Source organism: Pestalotiopsis fici (genome assembly GCF_000516985.1).
Source record: "Pestalotiopsis fici W106-1 unplaced genomic scaffold PFICI_Scf_3, whole genome shotgun sequence".
Taxonomy (NCBI): domain Eukaryota; kingdom Fungi; phylum Ascomycota; class Sordariomycetes; order Amphisphaeriales; family Sporocadaceae; genus Pestalotiopsis; species Pestalotiopsis fici.
The window spans coordinates 4,537-25,888 of NW_006917093.1; the positions used below are offsets into that span (position 1 = coordinate 4,537).

At 48.6% G+C, this 21,352-nt stretch overlaps 8 protein-coding genes across 8 annotated transcripts; 2 read left to right on the forward strand and 6 right to left on the reverse strand.

Annotated features, from left to right (window-relative positions):
- Nucleotides 1-2,935: 2,935 nt before the first annotated feature.
- PFICI_04198 (uncharacterized protein) lies at nt 2,936-4,471 on the reverse strand (the record flags this gene model as incomplete). The annotated part of the gene is made up of 3 exons (XM_007832779.1): nt 2,936-3,231; nt 3,280-4,369; nt 4,418-4,471. 3 exons carry the CDS (start codon nt 4,469-4,471, stop codon nt 2,936-2,938), a joined length of 1,440 nt encoding a protein of 479 aa, XP_007830970.1.
- A 743-nt stretch (nt 4,472-5,214) lies between these two features.
- Nucleotides 5,215-6,583, reverse strand: PFICI_04199 (uncharacterized protein; the record flags this gene model as incomplete). The annotated part of the gene is made up of 2 exons (XM_007832780.1): nt 5,215-6,388; nt 6,450-6,583. The coding sequence occupies 2 exons, from the start codon at nt 6,581-6,583 to the stop codon at nt 5,215-5,217; spliced, it is 1,308 nt and encodes a 435-aa protein (XP_007830971.1).
- Nucleotides 6,584-8,901: 2,318 nt separating this feature from the next.
- Nucleotides 8,902-10,492, forward strand: PFICI_04200 (uncharacterized protein; the record flags this gene model as incomplete). Its single annotated transcript, XM_007832781.1, has 3 exons — nt 8,902-9,106; nt 9,147-9,528; nt 9,583-10,492. The coding sequence occupies 3 exons, from the start codon at nt 8,902-8,904 to the stop codon at nt 10,490-10,492; spliced, it is 1,497 nt and encodes a 498-aa protein (XP_007830972.1).
- Nucleotides 10,493-10,625: 133 nt separating this feature from the next.
- Nucleotides 10,626-12,678, reverse strand: PFICI_04201 (uncharacterized protein; the record flags this gene model as incomplete). The annotated part of the gene is made up of 6 exons (XM_007832782.1): nt 10,626-11,011; nt 11,061-11,529; nt 11,579-12,119; nt 12,174-12,306; nt 12,354-12,422; nt 12,477-12,678. The coding sequence occupies 6 exons, from the start codon at nt 12,676-12,678 to the stop codon at nt 10,626-10,628; spliced, it is 1,800 nt and encodes a 599-aa protein (XP_007830973.1).
- Nucleotides 12,679-12,908: 230 nt separating this feature from the next.
- Nucleotides 12,909-13,918, reverse strand: PFICI_04202 (uncharacterized protein; the record flags this gene model as incomplete). Its single annotated transcript, XM_007832783.1, has 2 exons — nt 12,909-13,467; nt 13,521-13,918. The coding sequence occupies 2 exons, from the start codon at nt 13,916-13,918 to the stop codon at nt 12,909-12,911; spliced, it is 957 nt and encodes a 318-aa protein (XP_007830974.1).
- A 492-nt stretch (nt 13,919-14,410) lies between these two features.
- Nucleotides 14,411-17,312, reverse strand: PFICI_04203 (uncharacterized protein; the record flags this gene model as incomplete). Its single annotated transcript, XM_007832784.1, has 5 exons — nt 14,411-15,117; nt 15,166-16,862; nt 16,921-17,006; nt 17,080-17,172; nt 17,274-17,312. 5 exons carry the CDS (start codon nt 17,310-17,312, stop codon nt 14,411-14,413), a joined length of 2,622 nt encoding a protein of 873 aa, XP_007830975.1.
- Nucleotides 17,313-18,285: 973 nt separating this feature from the next.
- PFICI_04204 (uncharacterized protein) lies at nt 18,286-19,544 on the forward strand (the record flags this gene model as incomplete). The annotated part of the gene is made up of 3 exons (XM_007832785.1): nt 18,286-18,353; nt 18,410-18,506; nt 18,555-19,544. 3 exons carry the CDS (start codon nt 18,286-18,288, stop codon nt 19,542-19,544), a joined length of 1,155 nt encoding a protein of 384 aa, XP_007830976.1.
- A 417-nt stretch (nt 19,545-19,961) lies between these two features.
- On the reverse strand, nt 19,962-20,969 carry PFICI_04205 (uncharacterized protein; the record flags this gene model as incomplete). The annotated part of the gene is made up of 3 exons (XM_007832786.1): nt 19,962-20,411; nt 20,471-20,887; nt 20,937-20,969. The coding sequence occupies 3 exons, from the start codon at nt 20,967-20,969 to the stop codon at nt 19,962-19,964; spliced, it is 900 nt and encodes a 299-aa protein (XP_007830977.1).
- Nucleotides 20,970-21,352: the final 383 nt, after the last annotated feature.

Sequence of the window (21,352 nt, forward strand, 5' to 3'; positions counted from 1 at the left end):
ATTAATATTAAACGAATTTTACGTTTCCGACCGAACGAACTTTACCCCCGGTCTTTTTAATAAAGCTAAAAGGGCCTATATAAATCGGACGAGCTTTACGTAGGGTTCCTTCGGATTAAAAGGATAAAATATAAAAAAATTCGTTTTAATTTATTATAAACGGAGAAAGCTATTTTCCGGGAAAAGGTGACCCGTTATAAAATAAAGAACCTACCCTGTAAAAAATGGAAAATTCCGTTTTTATAAAAAGGATAAGGGAATTTACCTTATAACGGATTTTCCTTATTTTCTTTAAAAACCTTCCTTTTTAAAAGCGTAAAAAGGGCTTAAAATACTCGTATTTTAAACCTTTTGCCTTTGGCCGGCGGTTATAAAAAAAGGAAAAAAAAATTCTTCCAAAAATATAAACGTTAAAAATATTTATAATAAAAAGTATATAAATATAAAAACGAAAACTTTTTAAGGGTTATAAAAATATATATTAAGAAAAACCGAAAAATAAATTTAAAAAATAAAAGCTATTTAAATTTTTCGAATAAAAATAACGAATATATTTATAATTATATAAAAAAAATAACGATATAAAATTATATATTATTATTTATTTTATTTCGCGTTTCGGGCTTCGGTTATATAAAATTAAACGCAAAATTAGCTGATTTTTAATTAAGATTTATAAATTTTTCGGCGGTTAAAAAACTGCCGGTATAAATTAATAAAGTATTAATAAATAAAATATAGCAGTTTAAGCTATAAAAATAATAACGAACTATTAAATCGGCGTAAAAATTAGCCTTAAGCCGCCGGTGCCCAGGGTAAAAATTACGCCGCTTTACGTTTTTTTTATTATTAAGCTATTTTTTAGATTATAAATCACGGATTTCGGGTTTTTAACTTAATAGCGAATAATACGTATTTTTTCGACGTAAAAAAAATTATATTAATATAATTATTTCGCCTTCGTAAAGTTTTTAAAAAGCTAAAGGCGAAACTGGTTTTATATACGCTATATAAAGCCAGTCGGACTCCTTTTTGCTTTTTTAAATCACGCACTTCTCCTCCGGTGCTTCGCACCGTCGTTTTAACCTTAAGTTTAAAGCCTTTTCGAATAGGATCCAAACACCTTTGAGATGCATCGGGCCAATTATAACGACGTGTCTAACCTTCTCATCCTTCAAAATACCATCTCGCCTGCCTCTCGTCATACTAGCAACGTTGAGTAGCTTGGTACCATTGATCATGTGGTTGTCCTCCCTCCTAGCAACGAGGATGCCCCTGGCCTCGACCTGGAAGCATAAGCTGCCTTCATCTTCCCAAAAAGTCGCTGTCACCCGGGGTTTCATGCCCGGTGGCGCTATCTAACCAGTCGTATCCATGCCGGTAAGATAACTTTGTGCCATTTCTAGCTGGTGCATGCCGGGAGGCGGGAGCACAGTTGAATCTATGGAACCCGACACAGGAGGGACCGACTGGGAGGACGTTAAGCCATGGCTATAGCCATACACTGAGTAAGCATGTCGCTGTGCATCGTATTCTTTGGAAGGAGATAATGCGTGTGGTAGGTGATCCACGTGCTTCTCGGTAGTTTTATCTTCAGCAACTGCAGTAGCCATCGCCGTCTTTGCTCCTTTGTTTGCTGATGAGATGCAATGGGTTCGGCTGCGACTATCTCAAGCAACTGTTACAAGCTTGCTCCGTGTTTGGAATTTTGAGCGGCTGCTTAGCAGGTACATGTGTATTTCAAAGTCAGATAGTCTTCATTCATGAAATGAGTTTGGCTACCCGCCAAGTCCCGCAAAGCATGATGTGCGCAATTGCGCACTGCCGCATGACAAGGATTAAAACTTGCGAATCATATTGCGAAGGGCAGCCTCATGCGGGGACAGCTGGCAAGGCATACTTATCGGCATCTGGCAGTTTGCACCGCGCACCATTCTCGATTTATCTTACCCCCCCCCCCCCCCCCCCATCTGAAGCGTTCGAACAGTAAGCACTGGACAAAGACTCGGTGATGGTAGCCTTGAACATGGCAAAACATGAAGCTGTTGTAGACGACTGTTTGAGCGAAAGAGTCGTTTGGCACGACGTGCATATGTACGTTGAACGTCTTGGTCCAGTATGTCGCTGAACTTGCATTTGCAAAGCGCCAAGTTCTCCACGAGTGAAAGGTTCGTTGATTGACATTATCGAACCACGTCAGTGTCAACAGAGAATTGGGATTCCATAATGACTCACCTTGCTGCAGGAATTCTGTATATGTAGAATCCTGCAAGAAGCGCGCGCAGAGCATGCCAATGTAGAAAATGTTAGTAGCATCGTATTATAGTAGGAAAGTTTTAGCGTTCCGTGCCTAGCAGCCTTGTGCAAACTTGTTGGATTACCTAAAGCGGTAATTCTCACAGTGGAAACTAGTACTAGGTTTCAGCACCCGGGACCAACACGGTATTAGCTGCAGTGCGAAAGATTACCTTGGTTTTAGAGGGCCAAATATAGTCCAGCACACGATTTGTATTACACAAATTGTGGCGACGGCCCAACAAACACACAAGGTAGGTCGGATATTGAAACGGACAAATATAAACATGTCCAATCACTCAATTTGCCAGCATGGTCCCCGGTCTGCGAGAGGAATAGACCACTGGGAGTTTGACATCACACTGCTGTCTTTTCACGAGAAACCAAACGCTATAAGGCCTGCTAATGGCGAGTTTGTTGTATGCCTGTGGTCCAGACTCGGCGTGCAGTCGGGACGCGTTTGGGAGCGTAAAGGCAGTCTGTGCAACAAAATCTCGTTTGGGCGGTATGGCAGGTCGGTCATTAACAGATTTTACAAGGTACAACATGGATCAAGTAGTATGACAATTAACCATGGCATGAAAAATGCCCAAACCAAATATTGATTCTGCATGTCCAGAATGTATTGTCATCTAGGTACTCAACCCAGCAAACTCACCATTGGTTCTGGCCAATTTCCCCATACCAACGGCCGATCACCGAGTCTTGCATTGACAGGAGACAAGACCTTGAGACGCTTCTTCTTTTCGTCGACATCTGTGATATACACGAAACCCATGACATTGGCATCGCGGATGGCGTCTGGGTGGTCGCGTGGACTTGCGTACATGATGGCCAGGGTGCAGTTGAGCATCATCAAAGAAGGTTCCACCTTTTCAAGTGTAGATGTCGATGCAAGAGGATCGTAAAAGTCCTCGGTTCCCGCGTTTTGGTCGGCTATCAAGTCAGCATCACGTAGGAAACAGCAAGAAGCAATAAACACACCTTCGACAACCTTCCACAATGATATACCCTCGAATCCAATATTTTGGGTTGCAGGACTCAAGGTTCTTTTCAAATCTCCAAAAAAGTACTCCTTGATGACCTTTTCCCTGTGTTGCTGCATATAACTTGGGTCCCGCTCGACAATGCCGCCACTCTTTTCCAGGCCAACGACAATCACGTCTTCGCCAAGACTGTTTTTTTGGCCGCCAAAAACCTTGGCCAAATCGCCAGCAATACGCTCTGAGCCGAGCGAGACGATTACATTTACCGAGAATTCCGCGGCAATATGCGAAATCATGTCGTAATTTGGTTCCGAGGCATCGACAGCTCCCGTATCAATGAGCATGCCAGAACTCCTAACCTCTGGATCCTCTGATAGACGGTTTGTGGATGCGGCCGCGAGTCGACTGAGCAGGCCTCTGAATAGCTTGGGATTGCCCCGAGGCCTTTCGAAACCATAGTAATAGGTCAGCGGAAGCTTGACAGGTATCCCTGCTGGACCCGAGCTGGGTGTTCCGCCCCAGTCGGTGGTCATGTCCATCAATGTCGCAAAGACGGCAGCAGTCAATGTGCCTGGCATGCTGAGCATCCCCTGAGATGCATCAGTGTTGATGACAAGAGGTTGCTTGCCCATGCGTGTCGCCCATCCTGTAAGCATCTTGACCAAACTCGTCTTGCCGCTGTTGGGCGGTCCGACCACTAGAACTCGTGGGCCCATGGCATCACTGCTCTTTCCCGCGACCGTCGCTGCCCGCAATCCCTGGAGCTTCATGTGGAGATTGAGGTAGGAAACAAGTGGTGTGTCTTCAGCTGTGAGCTCGGCGACATGGGCGTCGTAAGAACCCGCATTCTCGGTGCTGACCTCGAGTTCGCAGCCTTGCCATGTGTTGATCTTGGATTTGGTGCCCGAAAACGTATACGTCACATTGGGTGCGAGCTCGGTACCCTCCTTTTCGGCAAGCCCCGATACCAGACGTATGTTGAGCGAGGACGAGAATGGGACTTGGAATCGATACTCCCAAAATGGCTGGAGAGAAATGTTGGCCAATGTCGATGCCGAGGCTGAAGTGGTGGAAGCTGCTGGCGCTGCCTAATGTCCCTTGAATTAGCCATGCGTTTTCAGTCCTAGTGGGCAAACAATTGTGTTGCTACTTGCCGCCGCAGAAATGAAACCCAGACCTGGAATCGACATGTTCAGGTCACCTCATTGCGTTGGGCGTGCCGTGTTGCTGTCTGGGGAAATGTTGCAGGTGGCTTTCGTAGCCTTGCAGCCAGCAATGGCGGGGCAATGCAAGGCTGGAATTGGGTACGTGGATCGCGCACTGTCTCTTTCTATGCTTGCAACATCCTACGCGAGTGATGAGGACCAAGTTGTAAAAGGACACGCTCGGTATGCACAAGGCAATCTGAATATGAATGAGATTGGATCATGCCAAGGTAAGCCCGGCGCGTGGAATGCCGATTCTTAGGTGACCTCCATAGTGGAGCCGGGGAACATGCACATATGAGCTGACGTGCCGAGCATTGCCAAAACCTAAAATGGCAACATGCATCACAATACATACTGCTTGGGAAGAAAAAAAAAAAAGTGTCATTATAATCGTAAAAAACTCCAAAACTACCAAAACTCCCTCGCAATCCACCAAGGTAGCTCTCTATATCTAACGAGCACCAACACTTGGCAGACAATGGAGTCTCCCGTGTTGCCTCGATGCAAATCATCATCAACCATGCTACCAGTTTTTTCTTCTCTTGTTGCAGTTCCCTAATGCTTTCAAGAAGATGCTATGATGAGTACGCAGAGGCTGGGTATCTTATGACATGCCCGAATCTATTCTTCCATGCTTGTCGACATTCATGACTGATGACTGATTTCTTCGCGCAGCGAATATCTTTGTAGCAGTCCATTGTGTAGTATCACCGTCCCTTGTGGATTTATTGTGTCATCTTTTCAAAAAGTTGGACCAAACTCCGTACGCCGAGGAGAACATTTTCATCTGGGCCTTGTCCAGGAACCCACTTTGCATGTGCAAAGTCAATGAGCTTTAGGCTGTAGATGGAAGGCTCGCTCGAAAAGTCTTCCGACTCGAATGAAATCTCGGAGCCGTCTTCATCGCCAACCACTTCCGACACGGTCGCTGTAAAGACAGCTTGTCCGTCATCGTCCATGCCGATCCCACTATCGACACGAAGATTAGCGCATGGCACAGAGGGCGAGGCTTTGTGTACTGACGCTCGCTCGCTTCTGCGTGTTTCTCTTTCCTGAACCAGGGCCGTCTTTTCCTCCATGGCGGCTCTGAGAGCCTTGCCATCGCCTTCAAACACAAACAGCAGGCTAGAAGAGTACATGCGACTCTCGTGGGATTCCAGTACTTCTTGCACCCTTTGCAAATCGGCCAGGAATGCTTGGGCTACAAGCTTGCCAAGTTCCTCGTCAATGCCTGCCCTCTTGTTGAAAATGAAATGGGCCTTGAGCATGTCGAGCACGTTTTCCTCCGTGACGGTATCCCGGCCCCAGTACTTGTCGTAAACCTTGAAGCCTTCCTCGTCCAGCTCTGTTGGGTCTGCAGACCCCTTGTAGACGCGCATGCCAGCGACTCGGAATCCGTACTTTTTGTGAGTAGTCGAGTTTGCAATCTCGTCAAAGCGCTCCCGCTTCTGAAGCGGGGCATCATCTGCCCACAGTCGCAGTCCCAGCTTGGCGTCCATGATGTTGGGTTTCTTGAAGCCAAAGCTCGAATTGTGCAGCACAACAGCGCGGTCTGTCGTGATTTTTCGGCTCTTGTTGGGCACCCATGTCACGCCATCGGTAGCGGCGCGCTGAAGCTCGGGGATGACGGGGGCCGTGGATCTTTGATCGAGGTGCAAATGCGACTGGACTTCCTCCTTGATGGCAGCAGGTACGTCTGCATTCTCGACAATGGCGGGAATCGCGTCATGTATCATTTGGTCCGTGGTATTTTCAGTCAGCGAGAGGCTACCATAGTAGAGCGGCATGAGGTCGGCAAAGTCTGGATGCAGCTCATGGGCGGACTCGTAAAAGTTAATCTCGGACTTGGTGCAGGGCTTGATGAACAACTCGCCGTCGGCGTCGCACAATGTACCAGCACTGCGTCGCAAAGTCAGTCATGGCGGGCAGCGGGGGCGCATCCTCAAAGGCATCGACTTACTGTCCAGCGACGGCGTAGTTGTAGTCGACGAGTTCTGAGCGCTTGGGCATCTCGCGGTCGCCGCTCAATGCGCGCTTCATCTGGGGAAAGGTTGCGGCAGTGGCCAGCAGGCCAGGAGAAGGTTCGCCGTTCATGATTTCGGCAGTAAGTAACAAGGCCGAGTAAAGTTTGTGGAAAATGTTCAACAATGTCTCATGTCTGAAATTCCGTCTAGTTTAAGCCTTGGGCGATTGTCGACACAGGGCTGGCTGTGTAGTGCAGTGCAACTGAGGGCTGAACCAAGGTCACAGTCTAGGCGCGGCGAGGGTAGAAAGACCAGCCAAGTAGTCGTCGATTGGTCGCCCGGAAAATGGCCGTCCCAGTGAACCAACAAAGGGTTTGGAAAATAAGGAGAGTGGTTTGTTTCTTGTCGAGAATGTAATTAAAATAGATGTGGAATCTGGGCAAAGAGGGAGGGAGAGAAATAAAGAGAAAAGGAGGGGATTTGAGTTGGCAAGAAACGACTTGAAGTGAATGAATGACGGTTCGGATATGTACAGTAAAGTGCGAGGTAGGTTTGAAGGAGGCGAAGCCCAGCAAATCTAGATTAAAGAAAAGAGAGACAGAGGCAGCGAGAGAGAGCCGAAAGGATCATGGTGCAGTAACGACGTATTGCCCTGCTTGGAGACTAGCACTAGAGGGACGTCCCTAGAGGTACCTAGAACAGGGGAATGGAACTCGGCCCTGGCACTAAAATCGAGGACAGCCCATTTCTCATGAGCGTCTCGATCAAATCTCCGCATCGTAGCTCTATATTCACATACTTGACATGCGCATCTCTAAACTTTGCACTCGATACAGAACCCCGACGCTTTTCTGGCCTCATGTATGCACATGGACCACGGTGTCGCCGGTGCTCTGGCTCAGAGGACATTAATCAGCTTGTCATGTTTGTCGCATCATCAGACGCAGCGTGCAGCACCCAAAAGTGACTGCAGCGCATCCGGCATTTTACGGGTTACATATAGTGCGCCTTGTCCGCTTGCAACTCAGCTGACGGACCGCAGCATCCAATGCAGAGCCGTCACCAAAGACAAAAAGACCACCAACTTGATAAAACACCATTACGCACAAACGGTTTGCATATTCTGCATATCCAATAAGAGCGTTTGCCAAGGATCACACTGGGGTGGCTTTGGGCTGGCTGTGTTGCTCTACGCGGTAATGCGGCGGGCAGGCACCCGACAGCTTGCCCAACTACGCGCTAAGCCACTGTAAATCAATCTGGCCGCATGCATACATCAATGAGAGGTAGGTCATGTACAAACTACCTCGACCTCGCGCTGGACGGCGACTAGCACTTTTGGATAATTACAGAATCACAAACAACAGACATGTCAGCTACTAATAAAAACACAAAAATGACAGTCACTTGCCAAAATCTAATTTGTGAGAAATTGTCAGTGCTGAGCAACGTTGCAGTCGAGTTTGGGATTGACTTTTCCATGTTTGCCTCATCCACAATGATCCAATCAACTTTTGTGGCCACGTTATTAGCCATGAAGATCATATGCTGTGTTTTTTTATTAGTAAATGGACATTGATGCAATCAAGCCAAGCCCCCTTTTCATGTCCGCCATGGCTTTGAGTATGTATAGGCGCCAGCCAATGAAAAAGTGTCCCGTGCACTGCCACTCCAGCGCATGCGAGTATACGCATCCTTGAATAATGTATCAAGACATTATTGTATAGTTGTCGATTGATCCCGCTTTCAGTCATGCAACACAATTCATTCCGAATTACTTGTTAGAGTGAATCGGCAAAGAGTCCAAAATGGAGCTCAGTATCCATACCCACAGATGTTGGTCCGTTGTGTGTTGGCTCGAATTGTCTCGTCTCTTTTAAAAATGGTCTGCTGAATTCCAAATTTGTCTTCAAGATGGTCAACCGCGTGTGAAAGAACAAATACAAACGTTTTCTTTGGAAACGTGCAACGTAGCTCGCAATTATTTCAACCTCGTAATGTCGGGGCAGACTGCAGTAAAAGTATTGGTTTAGAGCATCTTTTTCGTGATTCTAAAACAAGAAAATGAGTGCAAATAATCCCATCTGTTCAACAATCACTGCATGAGTTTTGGGTGCATTCCAGAAATCATTTGCGGTGATTGATACTGCCGCAAAAACAAAAGGCAGGAGCAGAGGCAACTGGAAATCTGGTTGGCTAGCCACGCCGTTTGCTTTCCAACTACAACAGCAACTTATTTTGTTTGACGTTGCCTTTTGACAACAAATTTCAAATCTACCTCGGAAACTTTTCAAATGTTCTTGTGGCATTAGTTGGTCAATTCAATCTCTCTTTGACCACTTTTCCGTCTTCATTTCTGGCAGTTGCCGTCAATCCATCAAGCACATCCTACTCAGACCTCCGTCACAGCAGTCGCGAATCACAACTTTGCATTGCGCATCACCCATCATGGAATCTGTCAAGGCCATGGATTCTGCAGATGATGCTGTCAATGAGCCTCAGGACGGGGTCGACCATTCAGTTGACGGTCCGGCCGACGATTCAGTCGACGCAGCATCCGAGGAGCCAACCGAGGCTTTGGAGTTTGCCAAGAAGAAAAAGAAGCGCAAGAGCAGGCCCGGCAAGACTCGTCGTGCGATTACTGGATTTGAAGGTATGCTGTCTATGCGACTCTCGCGCCTCCCAGTCGAAAGTGGAAGCTGACATGACAGAATTCTACGCGGACCCCCCGACAACTCCTGCAGAGTACGCAGAGGAAAAGAATCTCTACTCGGCCGACAAGCCCATTGCTCAACGCCTCGAGGAAGCCATCCAGCGCTACCGTCAGAAGCGCCGATTCGACAATCAGAAATCTTTCATGTTTGACAAGTACCTGGCTTTGGGTGGCATTGATTCTTCCCAGCGAATGTTCCAGGGTCTCGACGCGGCCGACGCCAAGGACATGAATGCCGAAGAGATTAGACAAATGACTTCGCGATATGCAGTCCAGAGGGGCTTTGCAGGCTCCAAGTTTTACGATCCCGATGAGCCTGGTGACTGGAGAGTCGACTTTCCCATCATTGTCAAGGGCTTTCTGTATGTCTTGATGTCTCATTATTCTGCCTTTGCGCTTGTACTGATGCTTTCCAGGTCTCGTTGGATCCCCGAGAACTACCCTTGCAATTCCGACCCCCACGATGACAATGTTCAGGCTGCAGCTCTGATTGCCAACTTTCTCAACTACTTGCAGCTACATGACGTCTGTCCCGAATACAAGGCTCAGCTTGTGACTGCCAAGGCCATTTGCGAAGTGGCACCTGTTTCTCTAGGCCATGCCCGAGATCTCTTTCAAGAGCTCAAGGGTGTCTTTAACACCATTGCCGAGTCCCTCTATTGCGACGGCGGTGTTTTCGAGGTTTACACCTCCCCTGTCGACGACAATGAGAGCTTGCCCGAGCAACCTGGTGCACAGCATGTCAAGTTGAATTCCTACAACCAGTTTCTCATCTTGCGGCTGTCAATCATGGCTGCCTCCAATGACTTGAAGCATCCCATTGTTGATTTGGACCCTCAAGACGTGCGCGTTGAGAGCACCTTTGTCGAAACCTACCAGGTCGTGTCCATCAAGCGACGCACCAAGAGGGAGATGAACATGTGGGATAAGCAGTTGGCCCAATCTGATTTCAAAGACAAGGTTCAAGCCATGGGAAGCATGGTCCTACGTCCCAGCGTCATTGATCACGCATACAGCAACGCCCTACGTCCTGGTCGGGTTGATTTCAGCAAGGCACCCACAGAGACCTTTATCGTCGACAATGACATTCTCGAAAAGGTCGAGTTGGGAATGAAGATGCGGTTGCAAGTCTGCAGACTGAATATTGGAACCGTATTCATCAAAAACGTCATTGATGTTCGCGTCGGCTTTGACGTTTTATTGCCGCAGAGTCTGATGCTCAACTGGAAGGATCCTAGTCCAAATGACAGGCCTGCCCCGTCCATTCACGACATTGATCAGAACAATGGCCATGAGCAGACTGGCACGAATGAAGACGATCTATGATTTGATGGTTTTTGAACCTGGCTGTGTTTTAGACAGATGGAGCCCGCGCAGTCATGCAATCTGTGTGGCAATGGATTTGGGCATGCAGATGAACATGTACAATAGGTACAAATGAATATTCTCGCGTTTTCAGTTACACGACCTTTTCGACTCCGATATCAGGAGCATTCGGTTGATGAGTGGTTGCACACTGGTCCCGAGTTGTTTTTGCCTTTAATGCCAAATCACTCCCAGTTGTCTCATTTGTAGAATCGAGACTTTGTGTCCCACAACACTGGAGATTTGCCCTTTCGTCCTGATCTCCACCTTGATCAGGACGGTCAAATCGATTAAAAGCAATAAATGTCCCTTGTTCTGTGCTAATGGCGTTGATGGGTGTCGCAACATGGGCACTCTTGCGGCGGACTTGTTCGGCATCATTCGTGACAGGTTGGACATTGAATCGCACGTAAATCATGTTCAATGCTGGAATGGACAAACCGTGTACCAGAATCGAGAACAAGGCCAAAAAGTACACAACTGAGACATTATCAGCACAAGCAAATAAAACATGTACGGGGGAACCGACTGGGAGTAAGAGAGAGTAATAATTGCTCCTCTTTTGAGCTAATTTTCCCCCGGGACAGCAGCAGCAGTTGAGTATGCTCGAGATAATAAATGGCTCCAACACCGATTGGACCAAAGTATCCCATGAATATGGCTTCTTTCCAGTTCTTGACGACTGCAGGCATGAATTTATAACACATGAGCAGTGCTGGTATTCTCCGGAAAATCAATACCATGCAACCCAAACACAGGAGCCTGGCCCAAGTTATTCCGGTCACCTCGGGTTGGTGAAATTGATCCCAAGGCAAAGTCACACCAATAAACATGAAGCCTCCATAGTTTAGCAAAACATCGACACAATTGTTGACTTGATCGTGTCGACGTTTTGCTTCAGCGTGGAAACGGCCATTCCAGTTTACCGTGCAGCCTGCAATAAAGCATGCGAGCAAGTCACTCGTGCCTATTGCGCCACAAGTTCCGACCACAAAGAGCTGCAGATCAGTCAGTCTCAATGCAAGTATTTTCGACGGGTATACTCACACCCAAGGCCGTGGGAAATAGTAAATAACTCTCTGAATCTATCCATTTCCGCGACAGTGAGAATCCGACTGCCCTTTGGGCACAATATCCAACAATAAATCCGTAGCCGACAGAAAGGAAGACCGTGTATAGAAGCGCTTCAATGATCCAAAACTTGATGACTCCGCCAAAAGTTGCCAAGGTGCCCGCCGTGTCATTGGATTTGTCGGACTGGAAAATAATTCCAATGCCCAACATGAGAAAGGGTGAGGCAAAGCCATCATTTGCACCGGCTTCTGCAGATATTATCTCTCTCAGAGGTCGCACAACAAACTTGTCGGAAAATGCTCCCTTGGCAACTGCTTGAGAGAGCACAGGATCGGTTGATGTGACACATGCGGCGGCAACAAGGGCCAATGTGAATGGCATCCGAGGAATTATCGCCATGACGCATGCTGTTGTTGAAAGCCACATGATGGTCATGACGGGCACTAGACATGTAGTAATCTCCTTGAATCGTGTTTGCAGGTATCGTTTGGGAAGTTGATAACCTGCGAGAACACTACAACCATTGTAATCAGCAGATTGCTACTAGTAGACTGACCCAAGGACTTACAGCTGAATTCCAATCATTAATCGCATCACACCCAGTGTTGCCTTTGCTTGCTGACTCTTGTCTACCCATCTATCCATGTCCAAGAATTTAGAGCCGATAGGGCCCAAGACTATGCCCGTTGCAACGGCTGGTACTGTGAAAAGGTCAGCTCGAACACATGAACTTGTAAAAATGTCATACATGCTTCTCCCAGGTACCAGACATCCTTGATCTTGAATGATGTGAGCCCGAAAAGTATCGTAAACAATCCTGTTTCGATTAGTCGTGATCAATTGGTTGCAGCTGTGGCAGGCTGACGCATACCTAGCACCGTGGCTATTATGTTCAATTCACTGACATCTGTGGTGGGCATATCACCTGGATTTACAACTCGGTTCAGCACGATATTGAAGTGTATGGAGTAATGAGAAATCGTTGGAATGGATCCAGAAATTCTGTGGCAAGATGGTGCCGTTTTTCCGCGACTTGCTGCCGGGATCAAGGGCAAACATGATATCCAGGGCATGGTGCCGTCATTCGCCAAGAGTGAGGCAATCTCGATGAGTATGGCAGGGAACACAAATTCGTGTCAAGGTCATATTACTTGGCCTTGTCTGCCCAAATCCACGTCGTGTGCTACGCATATGCCATACAAGGTAGTCACCCGCAACATAGTTCCGTGGACAAGAAAATACTAGGTAATGATTGGTACCTTGACATTTCACCAAGTGACCTTGGGTATCGTGTAGCCGTAATCTATTCCGCGACATCCTCCTCCTCTTGAAGTGAATGGGCGAGGCCAGCAGCTGCCAACCCGCCCATCATGATGGACGGTGGGACGGCCTTGATCAAAGTCGCACAGTCGCCCACAGCAAATACACCAGGAATGCTTGTGCTGTTGAAAGGAGCATTGGTTTCAACATGGCCTTGAGGTGCTAGACCGAGTCCCAGCTGTTGTGCAAATGGAGCGGTTTGTACTGTGGCTGGTGCGTGAGCAACGAATGCCTCCTTGTTCACCGTCCCGTCATCTAGTACCACGAGCACACCTGCACTCCCGCCCACCGAGGGATCCTTTTCAAACCGAACCACTCTCCGATTCTCAATGTGGAACCGCTTGGTTGACTTGAGCAGCACCCTCACCTCTGCCCCGAAATCTGTATTGCCGTTGGTGTATATCCTGACCTGGCCAGCCAGTCGTGACGCCATGCGTGCCACACCAGAAGAATTCCCGGTATTCATCATGGGTCCACTAGCAAGTAGACCTGCAGAATCATGTCCACGCTCCTCGTATCCGTGGCAGAATAGGCAGTGGAATCTGTAGCGGGTGAGACGAGAAAAGGACAACCACGGCCAAACGGAGGAACCTACATTGCGGTGCCCCAAAGCTCTGCAAAGCCAGGTATATCGGGCATGACATCCTGGACACCAGTGGCAAGAACAAGCCTCTTGCCGACATGGCTGTCGCCATTGGCATCGACGGCTTCGAACTGGCCAGTGTCCAGCTTTCTGACTTGGGATATTTCGACATCTTTGAACTGAATTGTTTCATATCTCGAAAGAATATCTGCTCTGGCCTTGTCGCGGAACTCGGAAGGAGGACGGTGATCCCAGCCCGGTACATTGTGCATGTGTTGTGCTCTCGCATTGCGGTATTGAGAAGAGTTGAATACTATCGCAGTGTGCAATTGACGAGCAAGGCCTCCTGCTACTGCCAAGCCTGCCGGTCCAGCGCCGAGGATCAAGACATCTGTCAGGGAAGAAGTCATTGTAGCTTTTGGAATGGAACATGTGAAAAGATGTTTAAACGCTTGATTGAAATTAAACATGTTATAGATGGCCAGAATAAAAGAGTCTTTGTATACATTATTTCTCTCCGGATTATGGCACCGAAAAGTTTCCGCCCCAGTGTTTTCGGAGACTTCTGGTCACATTTGACATTGCTCAGAGTAGAATCCTGCATGGCAAAAGTGGCCGAGAATAAACCACGTCTGACTGGAGAGATATATTACAAAAGTGAACGGGGCAAATCATTTGCTGACATGGCCCAGTCAAGACGAGCTCAACAAACCGCAACGCAAGAGATAATCAATAGAATTCAATGGTATACTTTTTTACATTTATACAGACAACTTGGGAAAGAATGCTCGCTGTAAACATGGGCAAAAGGATAAAGACAAAAAGGTGAGCTATGCGTACATGGAACGCATATATATACGAATGACAATGAATATACCAAATAAAGGAAATTTTGTCAAAACCTAGGACGCCGCCTCATACTTGCCAGCAACCAGCCTCCGGACAGCAGGGATATCGACCCAGTGTCCCTCACCACCATCACCAGCACCTGTATCAGCAAAGGGATCATCATCGCTCAGCTCGATTTCTTTTCCTTTGCTTTCTTCAAGCTTTGAAATGCTTATGGCGTCCGCTGCTTGACCAGAGGGGGTCAATTCCCATCGTGCCTCTACAATGCCGGGCTTGGGCTCGACGCCAGCCTCGCCGACAATGCGGCAGACAATCTTTTGCCAGTCTTGCGACGCATCAAGTGTAACGTCGCCTAGACGCCAGTATACTAAATGCTTGTCTTTCAAGTGGGTGCCGGAAGGCTTTGTCTGGGCACCTGATGCTTTGCCGTCATACGTAGCGAGCAAGACAAGGTTGCGGAGGGTGATGCTGCTGCCAAATTTGAATACAGGGTTAATCTTGTATTGAAGCAAGAGTCCGAGTTTGTCGCCTTGTGGTTTCCATGCAGGCTTGAGCAAGAATGGAACGTGGTCAATGGGTGGCGATGCAGCATCCACATGGAGGCGGTACGAGAAACCAACCGTGGCTTGGCTCTGACGAAGGTGGGAAAGGTCGAGATTAAACTGATCCGGCTGTTCTGGGGTATGGTTTGCCACAAATATCCGGTTGGGTCCAATCACCTCCAGGGCAGCAAAATTATTGACACGTATTGATTGATGAGCTGCTAAGGTGAGACCTTGTGATGAAAAGGGGAGATTTGAAGACTTACTTTGATGTGATGCCGCGTCAGTTGAATTGAATGAAAAGGCGATTTCTCCGCTGACCTTGACAGTCTTGGCCTCTCCATCCTCAAAGGTGGCCGAGACGGTTTCAATCAGGGACGAGTTGAGGCCAGGCTCGTGCATGTCGGGATGCTTGAATTGCACGACGCTGTTGAGCGAGTTTGACGACCGAATGGATTGCGTGTCGGAAGCGCCCGTCGCACTAGGCTCAGACGTCAGGGCCGCAACAGTGGATGGTCGCGAAAGAGACGAGGCCGTATTCAATGTCGGCAATGAGCTACTCTCGGAGACGGGCGCGGGAATGTAAATGGTGTTTCTAACATCACGACGTCCGCGTACTGTGCCAGCCCTCTTGGTCGGCATACCAAGCGCGGAGAGGCTGTTGGAAAATTTCGACAAGGCCGCCTGTCTCTCTTCAGGATCTTCATCGGCAACCGGCTCCTTTTGAATGTTGAGCCTGAATGCTGGCTCGCCCTCTTCTGGAATCGTCTCTGCGGCTTCTCTCTGGGCTGCAGAAATGGGGTCATGCGAAAAGGAAGGCACAGTAAAACCTTCGGCATCCTTTTCCGGTTCTCTTTGCGAGGGTGGCGGTCCGGGAGGTGGTGATACACTGCCCAGGTCTCTAGAAGCCGTCCCGTTGAGTTGAGCAAGAGCCTCGTCAGTGGGACTAAAAGTGCTGGCAGGATTATTTGCTCCAATGCCGTTGGTGCCTTCATGACTGGATTTCTCGCGGGTTTCGGACATGCGCAAAGGATCGTCTGCCGAATTGGGGCGCTCGGCCAAGGAGGGCAGCCGGTTGTTGGCCTCGGCCAGGTTGCTCGATGATGCGCGCGGCGAGATATTGCTGTGACTGCTCTTGGCATTCCTTCCAAAGGCCCCCTTTGCCGGAGAAAGCTGGCCAAATCCACCATGAACGCTCTGCCTCCTTCTGCCCAGCATGGTTCCGATGCGGCTCCGCAGCTTGTTCTCGCTGCCCTTTTTCTCCTCTTCGTGAACCGAGTGCTCACTTCGGGCGTCATCCATTGCAGAGGACGACGACGTTGGCGGCGGCGGCATGGATGAGGGAGCGGGCGCGGGGGTGGGTGTGCTGGGGCTCGCCGTCGGTGCGAGAGATGCACTTGCGGTACCGAGGCTCGACGGCGCGCGTGCACTGTTTGGTGGGCGTGCCTGTAGTCTGGGCTTTCCAACAGTTGTCTTTGCCACAAAGGCTTGAATCTCATTGCCGGTATGGTAGTCCAAAAGACTGTTCAGGACGGTCTCGGCTTCGGCTTGCTTTGACTGGGCCTCTTCTCCCTCATACGTGCCGTATTGTGTCATGACATCGCGCAGCTGATTCAACCGAGTTTCGTCTAGAGCCTGCAGCGTCTCGAAAATGAATGGTGCCTGCGATTCCCATTGATTTGTAGCCGCGTCGAGCCTAGAAGCTGCCTGATCAATCTTGGCGGTGCTGGCCTTGCCGGCTTTTTTATTGAGGGCATCAGACTTTTTTTGCGCATCGTCGAGCTCCTTGGCCATGTTTTGGAGGTTGCCTTGAATGGTTTGCATGTTTTGCATCTCCTTTTTTGTGTTGAACGTGCGCAGCGGAGTTTCGACATCCTGTTCAATCTTTGTTGCAAAGAGATGGTGCGACATGGCAATGCCCTCGGCAGACTGGACAATCTTGTCCCATTGTACCTGAAAAGTGCTATCGAGCGACTCACGTCAGTCGTTGTCCAAGCACCTAATCCCGAATGAAAACTCACCCAAGTTCTGATTGTGCATTGGGAACTCGGAATTGAGTCAACTTTCTGAGGCCCTGGACATAGACCTCCTCTACACGGCGTCGTTCCTACGCATCAAGCAGTTAGCTTGCGTTGCCCAAGCTTACAGCATGTCCCGCCATTGCCGAAGATTGCGCATACCTGGAGCCAGTCGGCGATTTCAATGTTGAGCTTGGAGATGCGCTTGACTCGATCGTTGAGGACTTGTACGGCTTGCGACGGCTGGAGGTTGGCCTAGAAATATGACGCAAGAGTCAGTATTCTACTCGTATGATGTAGTCGCGACTCCCAGTTTTGCGACTCTTGGGCTTTAAACCACCTCGATTGATACTCACCAGCATTGCCGGATACTCGACTCGCATTGAATCATCCATGGCGACGGGAGAGGCGGTGTCGAGGACTCAGATTGGGCTCATTCGTTCAAACACGACGCCGGAGATTTGGTTCTGACACGGAGTGTGGGATTTGGGGGGCGGCGGCTTGCAAGAACATGAGAGATGCCAAGGAAGCAAGACATGAAACAAAAGGACAAGATAAACTTTTTTTTCTTCCTCTTTCCTTTACATATCAGTACACAGGGCAGTCCGAGATCCCTTGGCCAATGTTTTTTTTGCCTTGCCTCGAGTTGAGGTGTATGTATCTGTGACGATGGACTGTGACCTAATTGTACAGGTAGGCGCCGCTGCACCCTCGGCGGGCAGCGGATCCCCGACCTTCTTAGCAGCTTCCAGTCCAGCTTCCATCCTTCCAGCAGCCCAGCTTCTGCAGGTGTTTGCTGGTGGGACCTTTTGGCACTGAACCTGGGGGGCTGGGAGTTGTGGGGGGTGAGCGGCACGGATCCTTTAGTGCACCCGTCAACCGTTGCTCTTCTCAGGTCCGCTGGAGCCGTCAAATGAGGTTTGCATTGGGGGTGATTGCGAGGTAGAAGAGTTCAGCCGACTGCCAATTGTTTCGTTTATACGCCAGCTGCAAGTAGTGTGTGTGCGTAGTTTCTGAATGGATTGATTTAATTGCCAATATGAACCATATACTGCTGGTGCCATGTGTATTCGATGCCTAGGTACATATGTACATATCTTGCAAAGACTGACTACCTCGTGGTTTCGAAACAAATTGTCCATTCACCGAGGTCAATCTTGCCTTTTACTCTGAAATCAGTATTTGCAACCGCCAACGAGAATCATTCAGGATTCACGCGGCCGGTAGCTAGCTCCAGGCACCATCTAGAGCACGGCACACTCCTCGGCGCTTCCTCCGAGATTGTCAATTCCCTTGTCCCAAATCGTAGCCTCGGTCTTTGCCCAAGAGCGAGGTGATTTACAACGTGAAAAAGTCTCTCGTTTGAAAATGTCTGGCGAGACGGACTGGAGGTCCAATTTGTCTTCCTTGACCCGGTACGAGAATATTCAGGCATTGTGAGTTGAGATGGAATAATGCCCAGCCCGAATATCAAGAGTTGACCGTCTTGCAGAAAAGCTTCTATTGAGTTGGCCGACCCCTTGCATGCGTCTGCTCAGAAGCAAGCCTTTACCATTGAGAACGAGGCTTACAAAAATTCCAACACTCTTGTAAGCTCTTTTCGTTTCCAATATAAATTACAAAACTAATCTCAAAAGGACGAATACCATGCTGCGTGCCAGTACAATCATCAATCGGAACCTGAATCTCTAGCTACTGAGCAGCACACCGAGTTGATCGAGCCAGCTGTGCCAATCTCTAACATATCCATTGGTCAATATGGAAACTGTTTATATGTGGCAAGTGGAGTGACTGCAGAGGTCTATCGATCTGGTAGCCGAGCTCTCAAGGTCATTACCGAAACACGCAGCATTGAGCCACACAATCCAGCTCGCGAGGCCAAAATCCTGGCGACCCTCGAGAGATCGTGCATTCCCCTTCTTGAGACTTTTCGAGACCAGGAGCAACGATTTGTGTTGGTCTTTCCGTATATGCCAACCAGTCTAGAAGCGCTCATTGCCCAAGGATCAATCTCCTTGGCTCGCCTCAAGAAGCACTTTATTGATATATTCGGCGCTCTCGAGCACATTCACGAGCAAGGCATCATTCATCGAGACATTAAGCCCTCTGCCGTTCTTCTTGCTTCGCCTGATGGGCCAGCATACTTGTCGGATTTTGGCACGGCTTGGCACCCAACATTTTCAGCCACGGCAGAGCCCAAGGATCAGAAAATCCTAGACATTGGCACAGGAGCTTATCGAGCACCCGAGGTCTTGTTTGGAGACAAGTCATATGGCACGGCAGTGGACATGTGGGGTGCTGGCGCCATGTTGGCGGAATGCTCAAGAAATCCTCCCCGGACATTGTTCGAGTCGCGGCCAGTTCACGAAGACGGTAATCAGCTTGGCTTGATCTTGAGCATATTCAAGACAATGGGAAGTCCAACACGCGAGTCTTGGCCGGAAGCAGCAAACTTCAAGACACCGCCATTTGACATGTACCGTAGCTTCGAGCAACACACATGGGAAGAGATTCTACCCGACACCAGAGCCGATTTCCGAGCCCTCATTGCAAGACTTGTTCATTACAACAGCAACCGTGCAACTGCTGCTCAGGCAAGTACTCGCGTCGAGCTCCTCTATTCATGATCATTAACCAAAGAACAGGCCTTGGCTGCACTGTCTGAATTCCCAGTCAATGATTGAGTATATCAATATACCTTGCTCAGCTTTATACCGGGCTCCCGGTCAGTGTCGAGCATGTGCATGTGGCTCAGTTTGGACGTGGCATCCAGCTATATTGGCCACATCTCTTGTCCTGGTACAAAAGTATTTCTACGGGGAACAATTTGTTAATCTGGTACGAGTATACAATGGCCTATCTCGCCGCTCTTGGCGTTTTAATGATTGCAGTGTTTTCATCACATGGCTAGCAAAATCTAGAAAGACGCGCTCGTCAAGGCTTTTGGACTGGCATATCATTCAAGCTGCGGAAGCGCAGAATAAAAGTGTATTCCATAAATGACAAGCATACTTTTTAATAGTCCCGGCAGGCTCTCTGAATAATTAATTTAGCGCTTTGGAAACAACTTCCAGAGGAGTCTCCTCTCGAACGCCCAAAAGAGTATTGTCAGAGTCCTGGCTCGTTGCGACAATACAGCGGCCCTTGCCTGGCTCAAAGAGCTGAAAGACGAGAAGATCAAGCACCCAACCAGCTGTGCCAGCCTTGTGTTTTCTTCTCCCACTCTCCGCCAACTCTGCCGTGGTGCTGTTACGAACCTCCCAGTCTTTTCCAGTGGCTTTTTGGAATGCCTCGAGAAGCTGTTTCTGACATGTCTGGATTGAGCGAACCTTGACAAAGCGATTGGCCGTGGCTTCTGGATTCTGAAAGATTCCCACGACAGCCTGTCCTATTCCTTCCAAAGTAGTCCCTGTAAAATCTTCGCTACCTTGGTCGTAAATCACCGCCGAGTGTTGCTTGAGATTGAATCCCATTAATCCAAACCTTGGGAGAGCCTTGTGATAATTAGCTTCAGTTTGTTCTTCAAAGCAGACGCCAGTTTGGATAGACTAACCCAGTCTATTGGATTCCCGATTGTTATACCCGTCCATGTAAAGGTTGGGTTACTTGACGCAAGCTTCATGGCATGATCCCATGCAACGAGACGACGTTGCTTGATTTCTTGAAACTCGGGTTCACCTTCGAAATCGGGACCCCAACCAAAATCATTGATAATGAAACGCTTCAGACCGGCAGCCAAGGAAGCATCAATCATGGCCATGTGGGATGACATGGCGCCTGGTCCGACCACGCAGACGGCAGCATCTTGTCCATTTAGTGCCTTGGTAAGATTATCAACGGTATAGTCCGACTTGATGACCGACACGGCCGGCGGGAACGTGGACGCAGACTCTAGTCGACTTATGGCGGTTACTTGGTATCCCGCCGACAAGAGTGCGTCTGTGATGGGCACGCCAAAGTTACCAGCAGCCTCAAATCGTCAGCGCCCAGATAATGGAGAGTGTTCAATTCCAACATACCCCAAACACAGCAATCTTTTGAATAGCAGTCATGTCGAGAAGTTATGCACTCTACCGTTTGAGGGGAATGTGCAGATTGAGGCGGATATTTAGGTTGGTAGAAATCTGCAGGCTTCACGGAGCTCAGCTGACAGTGGGCCTACAAAAGTCCAAGTTTGGCTAGGTGACCTAAGAAATCCTTCCAAAGGCGGAACTTTAACGCTCTATACAAACTACGTGGCAATAGTATCATTTTCGTGCTTATCTCCAACGCTTTAAACATGTACACTGGAATGAGCAAACGCTCATGGAAAAACAAGCCATTCAAGTAGGCATGGGTCGAGCTGGCAGAGCCCAGTAAAACTCGTGGACCCACCGAGTAAAGAGTATGGGCAGTATACACGACGGGCCTGTTTTTGCAACACATTAACCCCAAA